This window comes from Lutjanus erythropterus, chromosome 10 (assembly GCF_056507025.1).
Source record: "Lutjanus erythropterus isolate fLutEry1 chromosome 10, fLutEry1.hap2, whole genome shotgun sequence".
Lineage (NCBI taxonomy): Eukaryota > Metazoa > Chordata > Actinopteri > Lutjaniformes > Lutjanidae > Lutjanus > Lutjanus erythropterus.
Window position 1 is genome coordinate 22369666 of NC_139326.1, and position 14847 is coordinate 22384512.

At 39.8% G+C, this 14847-nt stretch overlaps 1 protein-coding gene across 1 annotated transcript in view; it reads right to left on the bottom strand.

The window, feature by feature from the left end:
- The window catches only part of ghra (growth hormone receptor a), a 38897-nt gene that overhangs the window by 6792 nt on the left and 17258 nt on the right, over positions 1–14847 (bottom strand). Inside the window, exons 3-4 of the mRNA XM_084728693.1 lie at positions 1490–1619; positions 1225–1394 (exon numbers count right to left, since the gene is read on the bottom strand). Of these exons, the coding sequence (XP_084584819.1) occupies positions 1225–1394; positions 1490–1619 (300 nt within the window). The remainder of the gene's footprint in view (positions 1–1224; positions 1395–1489; positions 1620–14847) is intronic.

Consider the following 14847-nt stretch of genomic DNA (forward strand, 5'->3'; position numbering starts at 1 on the left):
CAGAAACCAGTATGTATTGCGCATGTGTGGAACATGTCCTCCAAGCAGACAAGAAATAAAGTAGTATAAATAAAACTAATAAGCATCTGTGGTGTCGGCAGTCGTCTGTGTACACGCCCTGTTAATAGTATAATCCATCCCTTACAGAGCTACTGCGAGTTTCACTGTCTTCTAATAGCAATCATGTCGTAAAAAACAAACTGGTATTCACAAAATCCAAATAAATAAATAAAAATTAGAAGTAGCATTCATTACACTCCACAGTATTAAGGTGTTGAATGATATGAAGAACATGTTTACAACTACTTTTATACTCAGTTAATGTTGAATATTACAAATACTGTAAGCGACGGACTATCCAAATAAAGTCCTAACAGTTATTTTATGTAAATAGTTCACAATTTAGCCTGATGGTTGTGAAAGGAATGAAAGAGGGAAACTCATAGAGTGTAAAGAATGAAAAGGGTTCATCCTTTGAGGAACACAAATACTCTCAGTACATTTAATGGAAAGTTGGCCATTACACATTGATATTTCTTGGGTAGAAGATGGTGGCACTGGTCATCATCTGAGGACTCTGAGGACTGAATATTCATAGCAAAATTCCCAAAAATCCAACTGGTAGCTGTTGACATACTTTGCCCTGGACACACAGTCCTGCATAAATGGACAAACCAACCATCAATGTCCTCTTTCCTCTATACCCTATTGTGGGTTTAAAAGCAACAAAAACATCCAAATATTATTGATAAAAACATGCTGATGATCAATTTGCTCACATGAGCAGTGCTGATAAACAAAGGTCAGCAAACATATGACATTGACATGTGATAATACATTATATCAGCATCCTCCACAGTCCTGGTTAGACAGAAACTGTCACACATCAAAAGATCTACCATGTGAACACTGCGTGTCTGACACTTGCTCTAATATTGACAAGCGTGTGACATTTGCAGGTTTAGCTGATATGAAGCAGAATGTACCATTTATTGGAAACCTTGTGTGCAGGTAATTTTCTGTACTACTTTAGCAGCAGCCATTTTCTGCTGGCTGACAAAACACAATTCTCTCAGTCAGAATACATTTACTCAGCAATTTACGAAAATAACCTATCATCAGCCCCTTCTACATTTCTACATGTTTCACAAGTCTGGAAAAGCATGCAATGTTGAATTCCCCTAATTAATTGGAAATACTGCAAAACAAATGTTTGTTACTAACCGATATTCTCCACAGTGAAACAGTCATCCTCATTGAAATAGGTGATGTTGTTTTGGCTGCGGAGCTGCATGCAGTAGGGGATCCAAACGGACGTGTGGTTCACATCAAAGAAGCACTCCCTATTTGAATGGATATACTCTGGACACTCTCTCCAATCACTGGTGGGTGAGCTGAAGGAAAAAAAAAATAGTGTTTTTAATGGGACTCAAATATGCACAGACACAATTATTTAAATTCTCCCGGTAAAGTGGGCTGTCACTCTCACTCTTTCTTAAGGTAGAAGACTCTAATTGCTCCAGGGGAGGACAGGTTGTGGAAGCTGCCTGGACTCCACCAACACCGGAATGTCTCCTGGTCCCTCGATATGCACTCTGTGAAATGAGGCTGAAGGGGAGCTGAAAGACAAAGAAAGGCACCGATCAGAGACAGACCAAACAGAACAACTCAGATCGCTTTAAGCAGATCAATCACATTTAATGAAATCTATGGGGGTTTAGATTTATCAATGCTACAATACTGATAAAACCTAACCCTCATTATCCCCACTCCTCTGTAAACCACGACTTCTGATAATCGACAAAAACACTTTTGTTACTTTTTTACAGTAGATATGACTGAGGTTGCTGCAATTCAAAATCAACCTTAGGGTAAGAGTGAGGAAACACGCTGTAAATACACTGAAATGTTTTTTTGTGTTTTAAGCTAACATTATTTTATCAGCTGTTGGTGTTTTCTCTAAAAGAACTGTCCTGTCCTGCACTGATCAGAGAAGTGAATGACCCAAACTGCAAATTAAAAGATTGTTTGACACGACAAAATAATAAGTGTAAAGTTTTACTGCCCTCAGACTGAAACAAAAGAAGGACGCACATTTGAAGAAATATAGTAAACTTCATATTGGTGGTGACATTGCACTTTAGAGCTGCAATCATTTACTGTCATCTATTAAATTAATCACCACCTGTTCCTATAATTGATTAATCGGTTTCAGTCATTTTTTTTAAGACCAGAAACTCTTTGCTGTGAAAATTAACGCTGCTCTGAGCCTCTGACATGGCACAAAATCATTTATTCACAAAGAGCTGTTACACAAATTCAGAATACTCCTGTAGCATGTGATATTATGATGTTTGAAGCATTTCACCAGCACAAGCGTGTGTCAGCGTACATTGCATTAGCATCACATATCTTCAGTGATGACCAACCTGTAGCTGCCAGCGGTCATGAGAAAAACACACAACCCTGATGAAAGCCATGTAATATGCAATGGGGGTGACAATTTCTGCTGGTGGGAGATAAGACTAATTTTCAGTCTGCAGCTTATGTTAAATCTAAAAATTGTTTTCTACTACCTATAAACCTGTGACACACATGTGAGCAGGGAAGCAGTTTATTGAAAGATGGCTGCATCAAACTTCAGTCACCAAGCCTTTATAACGTTTAGATCCGTCCACACACATTTCTCCTCTGCCCCACCCTGAAGCCCTGACTCAGCCCGTCCAACCTCCCCTTCACCACCCTGTCACTCCTCATCACCGATCCCCCGCCAGCTCCCTCCCCTCGTTGGAGGCCAGTTTCTCATCCAGCTGAGAGTCCCGGGGTTTGGTGCAACCATAAATAAGCAGCTGAAGGTATCATTGATTTCTGCTCTACCCGCTCTCCTCTAGCTCTGGCTGCAGCATAAATCACACACAGGACCAGAACATAAACATGCTTCACAACACAGGGCGAGGAATTACAGGCAGGCTGGAGTAATACTCTGCAATTGCTGCAGGGCACTGCCATAGGGTACTTTCTTGAGTTTATAAGTATTCAGCAAGAATTACCTCCACATATATTCACCAAATGCAACTAAATCTTCCTCATACAGCAGCATATACCGCTCATGCATGTATACAGCATTTGCACACAAGCACACACCCAGCCAGCATGCATCCCTCACTAACATAAACACTTCTAACCATCACAACAAACACCATAACAAACAACCCCATCCCCAGACAGACCAGGCTGCAAATCCTCATCATTTGTTCACACCGAATACGTACCATTACTTTGATTACTTTGCTTACTTTCTATTTGATGCCACCGTAACCTCATATTTCATTGCATTCCTACGCCATTGTGCCTCCAGCTCTCAACCCTGCCTCCCTCCCTCCCTTCATCTTCTGCACACTGTCGTGGTTCCCAGAGCTTTGCTATTTCAACGCTGCTTCCCTCCCCCCATCCAACAAATTCCAGCTGCCACCATCAAAGAGCTTTCTGCAGACACTGGATGGAAAGTAGAGCTTAGAGCTACAGCAGGAGAGATTACATAAAAAGTGAACTAACACCTTGGGAATGCATGTTTTTGGGTTACAACATACAACCGATTCCAAAAAAGGTTAGACACTGTGTAAAACATAAATAAAAGAGAATGCAATGAATAGTTTTTGACTTGTATTCAACTGAAGACAGTACAAAGACAGGATATACTGAAACCCAATATTGAATGCCCACATTATTATATAAAGGATACTACATGGACTCAGGAATACTTTGGAAAACCGTCATCAATAAACAGTTTGTTGCTTCAACTACAAATGCAAATTAAAACTTCAATGTAAATAGAAAGTGATGTATGGGTCTAAGCTCACCTGAGATGGACAGACACAAGGTGCTGTGACAAGTGTCCTAATATGGCTAAAGAGGAGAAAGACGCAAAAAAAAGTGCAAAGTTCAAAAGCAGCATCTGTGATGGTATGGAGGTGTTTTAGTTCCCATGACATCATCGCTAACTGTCACATCTGTGAAGGACCTATTAATGCTGAAAGGTACATGCAGGTTTTGGAGCAACATATGCTGCCATCCAGACTGCCTCACTGTCAGAGACATCCCAGCTTATTTCAGTAAGACACATTTTGCATGTTTCAACAGTGTGGCTTTGTAGCAAAAGACTTCAGGTATTAGACTGGCCTGCCTGCAGTCCAGTATAGAGTTTATCAGTTTGAACATTAAATATCTTGTCTTTGTACTGTATTTAATTGTGTATAGGTCAAAAAGATTTAGAAGATTATTGCATTGTGTTTTATTTATGTTTTACATAACATCCTAACTTTTTTGGAATTGAGGTTGTACGTTTTGTTAGTTCATGTAAGTTTGATCCTCATGTACAATGTTTTGTATATTATTTCATTAATAATGACTTGAAACTGTAATACATATGAAAATATTTACTGTTGCTGTTGTTCTGGTCTGGGTGGAGAAGACTCAAAAGACGATGTTTTGACAGTGGGGGGCTCTGATGGTCAGAAAGTACAGTCATTTTTAAAAAGGTTGTTTGCATTTCTGAACGTGGCTCTGGATGGTAGTCGAATCTGAAGTGTGTCACAGGTGAAAGATTGAGAAGCGACACTCTTACCTTTCTCACATATTTGCTGGCAAACTTCTCTTATATCATACAGGCTTAATCTTATTAGTTGCTGTGAAAAAATTACTCTGTCACCATAATGTCTTTTTCAGAGGATAAAAAAAGCACACAACTGATCAAGTTGCAACTGGCTCACAAGCCAGGGGGCAACTTCTTGACAGCTAGACATTAATTACATGCCATGCATAGGTTGGAAATGTTGTTGCAGGGCCCTGCTCCCGATTTTCCACATGTTCTAATACATAACCAGTTTAACTGATGGGAGGCGAAATCCTGTCTGTACCTGCCAGCTGCCATTAAATGATCAGCAGTTGAGAGCCTTCGGCTGGTAGACGAAACCTAATTTGTGTGTGTGTGTGTGTGTGTGCGTGTGTGTGCAGCCTCGTCCTGGCTGTTCATATGTATCTCTCTGTCCTTGCATGTACAGCTGAGATTGATAAACAGCTCTTAGCCTCACGTCCTGTCTTCATCAGTCCATACAGAGGAGCTAGGAAACCACTTATCTACCTCGATGTCAGCTTTAGTCATTAAGGTTTAAAATCCTCTAAAAAGCCTAAATAAAGCACTCTTCTCCTGGCCCTCGCGCCAGCTGGTAAACAGCACTAAAAAGGTGGTGAGAAAGGTGCGATCAGGCTTTATCAGTTACCATATTGCAAAATGCCTGACTGTCATGGAGGAGCACTACGGAAATGAGGCTATGACGCTGTAAGAATTACCACCTTTTCCAGCTCATTTGCAGATTTAAGTTAGTGTTGAGATTAATAACGCTTCAAAAGGCTGATAAAAGGAGAGACGAGATGTGAAGTGAGGAGGAGGAGGCAAAGAGAGACAGATAGATGGCAACAGAGAGAGTGAATGAGTGAATCTTTTGGCTATAAAACCAAAATACTGTTGAAAATAAAATTTATATCATAATATACTGACTTTTTTGAGCTGTAAACTAAATTATATTACTGTACTGTGATGAAACACATCAGTGCTAGTATTAATATGAACATTCCTTGATACATTTCTAAAAAACAGAATTTCATGGGTGGAATTAGCCGACTTATGTTTTTAATAATCCTGAACCTTGCACGATAATGCTGAAATACAGCAGACTGTTTGCTCCACTTCATGAGATTCATATTAAAGTGATAATGTTAATGTCCTCTGAACAGAGTTACAACGCCTTGTCCACTTTCTAAGCTTTCTTAGGTGGAGTTAGACTCAGATCTGGGGGCGAACTTTCACTTTAAAATGTCAAGTCAAAATCATTTTAAACAGCTACAGACATGAGATCTGCACTTCATCTAAAACTGGTTCTGTAAGTCTGTCGAGGTGATTCATTATATGTTCCAGAAATCGCTCTGCGTGGCGTCCCTCGGAGTTCAATTTGGGGTCTGTAACTGTTTTTTTTATATAGCACAGGCTACAACCAGGAACAGTTAATGACAGGCACAAAATCAATTTTAACTTCTATGCAGATGAAACGTTTGTTTCATTTGTTTCACTAAAATTTAGAAACCAAGCTGAACTCAGCACGTTGACAGAAACACTTCAGAACAATGAACATCAGGTGACTGTCTGCATCTGAAAATGAAACTTCTTCCGCAGTTATCGCAGCTTGACATCAGACACTCTGAATCTGGGTGAGATTTTTTGATGGTCCATTACCTTCTAAGAGACAAAGTCTGTTCCCCTCCAGACACACTTTCTGCTGTGATCAATATTTTTGCTTAGCATGGTTTTCCACGTAAAAATGCAACAACTCTGAAGCACCCCGAAGCTCTCCCTTGTCTGGCCTCCCTTTGCCCAACAGTGCACATCAAGATGGCTAGAATTACCATTAGAGGAAACACTGGAGAGATACATCTTTACATGTTTGATACATGTTTGAGCCCAAGTCAGACCCAAGTGTATTTAGTATAATTTATTTGTTAATGTTGCTTGTTAGCTTGTAACTGGCAGTGACTGACAGAGCTAATATTACCTGCTGCTCTCTGGGCTGACAAGTCCATTCTGCACAGGAGTTTTCAGGTTGCTTTGCTCTCATTTGTATATTAGAGAGCGATTGTGTTTTGGAAATTGTTAGGCCTATATACCAAATCCATCTCGCCCAGGGTACACTTGAATCTTGGGTTTTAGGGAAGCGCACAGGCCTCATCAGCAGAGGAATATGAAAACACCACTCACTATACTCAAGGTCAGTCATGTTAGCGGATATAAAGATAAAAACAAAAAATAAGTTAAGGGGAGCTTTAAATTGTGCTTTTTTAAAACAGAATTCCAAATAGCATTAAGCATTTCCTACATGGAGAGGGTAGGTTTTGGTGTACTAATGCCCTCCCAGACCTGACTACTGCAGCATTGCATTTTGAAATTTCACAGACTGCTATTTCCTGTCTACAATTAGTGCAGAATGCTGCTACTGAAGTGCTGTCTGAACCTAGAAAAACATTTGTGGTTGGTTTAAAGCACTCTGATACAAATTTGGTTTATTTTCTCAGCATTACATAAATTAACTTCACCATCCATTACTTTGGAACTGCATGTACAGTTTGTGCTCAGGTTCTCAGGAGTGTTTTTATCTACTTCTTACTTATGCTACTATACTGTCAAAAATGACACAAAAACACACACACATGCATGCACACACAGATACATGGACTCTGAGTGTCTCTTCACCCTAGTATTAGCACATAATTGATTTGATTGCCCTATGCTTGAAAAGAACACAGACATGGCTGCTGAACAGCAGAACCTGTTATCCCCGATCACTTCTCTCACATAACTTGTACTGTGCTTTTGACTGACTAAGTAAACACAGCTACAAAAGCTAAATTGCCACTCCAACTCTTAATTTTAACTGGGAGAAGTAAAATCGGTACCATTTCACAATAAGACGACCCTCGTAAATAATTTAGAAATGGTTTATAATTAGGATATTAATTAGGTTGTAAGTGCTATCATTAAAAAGCTGCCACAATACATTAGATGACAAGGGTAATAGCGAACTGGTGTCTGCCAAATAGCAAGCCTTCTTTATGTGTACTGCCAAGCCTCAGATCTCACTGCCTGCTTTGTCTTCTCCATCAGCAGCACCATCAGCATTTTAATGGTCAGAAAGTTTAATTTGCTAACAAATTGTCATACCAAATTACCAGATTTATACACCAAGACAACAGCAATATTGTTTACCTTGATATTTTCAGTATGTTCCATTTTACACTTTACAATGAAGCTCTCTTTCAGTCAGTCAATAAATGTTATTAAGCCATTAATAAATGGTGATGTAGATATTTTATACTTTTTATACTGCCAGTTATTAAAGGTAGTAACTCATTAGTAAGATTAAGTAACTCTAAACTGTAACTGGATCTGACTTATAACTGGTGTTATAACTTGTTTATTAGGGTTTCAAATTTTGTGCATTTTTCTTAACCAGTTGTTGAAAATGTTAACCATCAATGAATCAATTTATCATTAATAATTCAAAAGATACAAAAGGCATGTTTTCGCTTTCTCTATTTTTTCTAGTTGTTATCATTTTTTTTTCTAATTTTAGCTTAAGTTTCTTTATTCAGTAAATGCCTCCACCAAATGAGGCACAACTACTGATATTTCTAGACTACTGGTTGATTATCAATTAATACATGTTTAATCAGTTAAATTATTAACGATTTCCCTATGTTTGTAATTGTTCATTAATAATTTATAAAGGAGTCTTTTTGTAAAGTGGTAACCTAAAACATAACTTTTAAACTACCAATTCAGGTTTTACTGCTGCAATGTCCACTATTCACCTGTTCTATGTCTTAGTTGGGTAAACTTATATAATACTACTCTGCAGCACTGACTTCTGACTGCCATTGCCGCACCCATGCCAGATGATCCACATCACTTTCTGCAGCACCTTCTTTCTGTGTGTGTTTCTGTTAACCAGATGGAGAAATTGGCAGCACACACTGACGCTGTGCTAAGAGTCAAAGTGCCTGTCAGTCTGCACAGGCCAAGTCCTACATTATGTCCCTGTTCCATAGCCCATACACACACACACTCCTGCGCTTTTCTGTAACACACACCAGTGGATGTGTTAATGTGTGTGCAGCAGACGGCATAGTTTGTCTTCCACGTGTCTTGGATGATGAGAAAAAGAGAGAACGAGCAGACAAGAAGAGGGAGAAAAGACGGAAAAAGAAGAGGGACAAAAATTATTATTCCTTCTTCAGAGTTATACATTGTTTTGGAGGAAAAGAAAATTAAAACCTCCTAAGTGAGATTAGTAGCGGAGGTTAAATGTTGAGTCAGGAGGCCATGTGGCATTTGAGAGAGCCAGAGGGGCAGAGAAGCAGGCCAGAAGAGAGGGGGAGAAAGGTGAGATACTGCAACAAGATACAAACAAGGGAGTGTAAATAGGTGATATAAATAACTGCCAACATGCACACGCAGTTTCACACACGAGTGCACAGACACACACACTGGACCTACACCTTCAAAACAAAAACCGACAAAGATCATCAAAGTGCCATTGTCCAATTCCTTGAATACGTTCGGCTTTTCCTCCCAGTTATACAACCAGACCTGTGCGTAAAGTTTGGGACCGAAGCACGACAATCGCTTGTTCCATCTGATCCTCATGACTCCCATCAGCGCTCATAGCTTTGAAGTCCCACAGACACAATCTGGTGTGTGTTAACCAGGCAGTGACCCAGCCAGCTTTTTCTGGTCCCAGCGATTTATTAGCCTGAACTAATGATGTTAATCTCCTCTAATGCCATTACAGACCACAGCATTGGCTTAGTTATGTCATATTACATCCAAGTGAGAGTTAATAAAGATGAGCGGGGGTGTCTGGCTTACAGCACGGACACCTGCACACATTTTCTCTCCTCATTTTCCTCTTTCTGTCTCTTTTTTTCTGGCTTATTGTACTGTGGCACCCTCTGCCCTTCAGCAGGGTGTCAGACATTTTCTCAGGGGACAAAAGAACATGTTAAATTCAGCTGGTGTCTGTGTGGTCTCACACTGAGGTGTGGGAAATGAGTCAAAAGGGCTATATAGCTGTCTCCTGTGAGGGTTTCTTCATTGGCCTCACAGAAAAAAAAATTAAACTTGTTCCCAGGGTTTAGTTTTCATATACTCACAAGGTTTGTCAGCATCTGTTATTGGAATCTCAAGTTAAAAGCTTTAACAAAGTCTTTCATTTTGTATTGTAACAGTTTCTCTTCTCTTCACTTCTTTCCAAGCTTTTGGGATGATCTTTCATTTAAGGGAAGCAGGATTTTCTGCAGTGTTTATAGTGGAGACATCCTACTTGAATTAAAGAATGCTTCTGTTAATATATGAAGACATTTCAGTATATAGTGAGGTGATTTAAACAATCACCTGGAAACTACATTGATAACAAGGTGAAATGTGTCGGGATCTGTGTGATTTAGCTCAGCAGGCGATTGGTAAATCACATCGTACGTTTGCTTTGTGGTAATCAATCTGGGAATGGTGCCGCAATGTTGAAAGAAAATGATTTTTAAGAGCAGCGGAGACAAATAGTCCAGTCAGTCACAATCAGGTGCTAATGTGAGAGAGAAAACTGGCTGCTGCACTGCAGGGCAGAGCCCAGGCTGAAGTTAGCCTGATAAGCACCAGCTGGGCACAATTGGAAAAATTTTACCTATAAAAAAAGATGTCATTAGGAAACAATCCACAATAACCTTTCAGCATTCAAGTGGTCTGAGGGAAAATTAGACATCTGCAACTCCAATTGTCCTTAGAAAATCTAGCCTGTGACAAGAAACTTTGGCCAATCGCAGGTCAGTAAGATAGCTGATTGTTGAGTCTCATTCCCAGGTAGTCAAATAATGATCTCAGACAAGCCCTCAGTTTGTCATAAGATACAACTACTAGGCCATGAGAAATGTGAAAAGAGAAGAAAGGACATTTATTGTAATAAAGTAACCAACTGAAGAAATATCTGCAAATATGTCAGTCAGGAATATCAGTGATGTGGATATGGGTGTGTCAGTGGTATGAGGTGTAAGACAAAACAAAACAAAAGGCATACAAATACATAATGTGCCAACACTAGTGGGAAGAAGTCCAAGTATGTGAGAGAGACCCAGCAAAGTTGGACTAGCTGTTTACATCCAAGGAATGTTCGGCCCAGGTGCGCCAAATCTGGCTGGCTGGTGCAACTTCTGGTGCCTTCATATGCATAAGAAAACACAGTATCCATTCTTATCAGCAAGTTAAACAGGGCTGTCACAACAATGTCACACATTTTTTATGAATTCATTACATCTGTCTTGACAAATGATATTGTTGATACTCTTCCACAAAGTTTGACGTGTTGCACTGCCATGTTTCTACAGTAGCCCAGAATGGACAAACCAAACACTGACTCTAGACAGGGCTTTTTGCGTTCTCTTCAGCTACCATAGGTTCTCCTATACACTTGGAGTGGAAGGGTGAGGTAGGAGGTATTCAGTTGGTTGCAATCTGCAACTTCACTTTAGATGATCCGAAATCCGACACACTGGTCCTGTAAAAAAGTTGCGGTTTCACTCAGCTCTCCATAATTTTGTCTGTAGTACTCCTCAGTCTGCCTCACAGCACATAAACCTTTGCCTTTAGACTCCCTTGATATGTTTTATACATGCAAAACATTGCTGCTGGATCTGCTTCTTTGCAGCTAACCTTTCATTACAGAGCATTTCACCAACCATGTGTTCTCTCTCCCACTATCTAAAATATTTTTCTCTCCTCTGCTTTTAAGTTTCCAACTTTCTATTGAACTGCAGACACCATATCCCACACAAGGCCCCAGCTTCACTGCTCAAAGCAAACACACCCACTGCTTCTTGTCTTTGAAGCAGATGTAACTGCCAGATGGACCAAAGATCTGTACTTTTACCAGCGGTGGTTACCACCTCTGTAGCCAAGAAGCCTCACTCATCAGAATCGATTTATGGACCTGAGGGGCACGTCCTCCTGAGACACACAGACAGACGCTCAGGAAAGGTTGAAGGAAAGAAGAAGAAAGTGCGAGTGTGTGTGAAGACAGATCAAGACAAACGACTACCACTGGCTATAATCACTCTGGTAAACCTTTAAATACATAGGAGCACCTCCAAACGTCTACTCTGGGCTTGTTATGTGGCTGCCTCTACAACAGACATACAAATGCTGCAGAGACAGCAGAACCCACATAATTTCAGGAAGGCTCTATTAGGTCCCTAAGCAAAACAACAAAATGGTTTTAAACAACACCAAAAGCACAATGGCTGCAGTTACTCACCTACTAAATAAGAGTGAACGGGTTCTTTAACCTATCAGAGGTGTCTGAGAGAAAGAGTGGTGGGTAAAAGGTCAAATAAAGATTGTTTTACATGTAGAAAGCAGGTGTCAGGATTGGAGTTTATACAGTGGTGAGCTTGAGAAAGGCACAGGCTGTGCGTGTTTGCTCATGCTATCTGGGGCTGCTTCTTGTTTACAGATGTTTTAACGGTTGTTGAGGAAGACCAGGGCTCGATTACCACAGCGGCGCACGCCAGAGAGCATTTTAACGATTGAAGGAGGCGGACTAGTCAGCGTGTTTGATGATTTGACCTCACCTGCTATCAGCAGCTTGTCTGAGAGCTTATCGGAAAGGTAATATAAACACACAGAGATAAAGTAATTTTCTAAAGTCTGTGAACACGACAAAGTCACGAATACGAAGTCAATAAGCCAAAAAGCCTGAGGGCAAAGACATAGACCTCAAAAGTCTGTGGTTTACTAATTGATATACAGTACAGCGCAGACATGTGTTTGCTTGTGTAAAACGCATCTGTTTTACTCTAGTACTTTTAATGTAAAATTAGATGAGTCAAAATCATCCTTTCTGTATGAATATTATCATGATATTTTTATAAAATATAGTCAACAAAAATGTAAAAGCAAGACTTATTTTTGTGCTTACAAAAGATTAATTACTCTCAAATCATTATGACACAGCTGTGTCTGTGCCTGGTCCCAAAGAAAGGCAACTCTAAAATCTGCAGTTTTTTAAAACTGGAAAATTTATTAGGCACTGAACTATGGCTATTTCATATACGACTACAGATACCAAATTTCTTTTTCAGCAGGCCAAAGTCATGACTTGGCCTACTCTGCCTCTGATTGGCTAGTACTACTTGTCCTCCTTGGTTGGGTTGGATAACTTTAGGCATGGGGAGTAATTTGCTAAGGCAGTGGTTCCCAAAGGGGCTTTTATTGTGATGAATGTACAAGACATTAAGTGTTTATCCACCGTTTTTACAGCTGCTTGACTCCAGGTAAGTGCATGTGCAATTAAAATACACACCTACCTCCTTGTTATAATGGAGATGCAAATCCCGATGTGGAGAGGCAAACTGAGCAAAAGCAAAAGTGTCACATTTTATATTTTTGAGTATAAATATATCTCTGGCTACCCCGACTTTATATGAATCACGTAACTGATGGAGCCACTCTAGTTTGGCTAGTTATCACATAACTGTGGCAGTGCTGTATCTTATCACAACTCTCTGATACTGATTCTCACTAAGCTACACCAAACTAACCAGTGAAACCACTTTCTCCCCTCTCTCCAACACAAGCGGCAACAAAACCATGACCGAAAGGCAAAGGCAGAGCAATAATCAAGAATTTATGACACACACCCAGAACCCAATTATAGTCATTAATTTCTAATCAGAATGCCAACAGGGCCGTTAAACATGATTGCTTCATCCAATTGGGAACGCTCACAATATGTTCACGCAGATATACTTCAGAGCAACAGGCTCTCGAAAAGAAAACACGAGGGGTTGGTCAGATTCACAATCAAAAATCAAACATTTTGGCTGCTTTGGTACCAGAACTGGCACAGGAATTATTTTCTCTCAGAAAATCCAAAATTTATTTCAACACTAAAAACATCAGAGCTGAAAGAACAGTATGTTTACAGCACATGGCAAATGAACCAATTTTCTCAAACTTCTCCACCACATTGGCCCACTGAATTTATTTTCTCCATTTAATAGCCGGCAAAGCTCGGATTTATTCCCCGATCAGTGCATTTTACAAAGCTGCATACTGAATAACAGACCACCCAAAAACAGAGGAAGGTTGCGGACTTGGTTTTAACTTGGCAGAAGAGGACAAGATGAGTTGGCATTCTCCAGTAGATGCCAGTGGTAAGTGCCGAAGTATTCACGTTACATAAGATGCCATAAAAATATGGCAAAATAACAAATGTATTACCACTTATGAGTCCTATTGGTCATTGCTTACCAGTTAAGATGTGCACTGAATAATGTGTAAATCACAATTTCTTCCTTCACGTTATGATATATAGTCTTTGCCTTTAATTTATAAAGTCCTGTGTAAAAATTTAAAGGTCAAACCCACAAACCCATGCATTCAATGTCAGCGACATCAAACGTGCTGTGAATGTTTAAGTTGCGCAGCAGAGCAGAAATACATTTTACAATGCTGCTGCTGTACTATTAATAACTGAAATGGCATTTAAGTCATGTAAAAGCTTTCAATAATTGCACAAACAGCATATTTAAATTGATCCTCAGTACAGAGAGGCAGTACCATTGAAAATGGAGGGTAAAGAGAAATCATTTATGTGTGCTGAGGACACGTGCAGGTACCAAGTCTAGATATATGAACATGGTCAAAATTCCCCCAGTGCTTCTTCAGGTAACATGCATTCTTTCCATTCTACCAACAGCTGCTGCAGCAGCCAGACATGAAGAGATTGTTTGGAGATTTCTCAGACCTCAGTCTAATGCTCTCTGGATCACTTCCTAATGGCAATGAGCAGGTGTGCCTAAGAATATACCAGTAAGACAGAGACTTGCCAAAATGTACATTCGAGGACACGCTTTTTATTGTTGCGAAATGTTTTCAGTGCCATTAACTGCATTGACTGTTAAATGTTCCTTTAACAGGCATTGGATGAAGCTTCACCATGATCCAAGACAATCAAAAAAGAGAAAGAAAAAAAGACTTTAAAAAACTCAGTGTTTCCCGAACAGTGTGCCGTAATGCAAGTCCAGGTGAGCTGTGGGATTTTGTGGCAACAATTCAATATACAACTACGCAAAAACTTATGAATTAATATTAATTTACCCCAACAATTTACCCCAAGTTCTATACCCCACAAAAAAATCCTTTAAAAACCACTTCTGTCATTGTGAGCTCCAGTTATCAGTGTTTGAGGA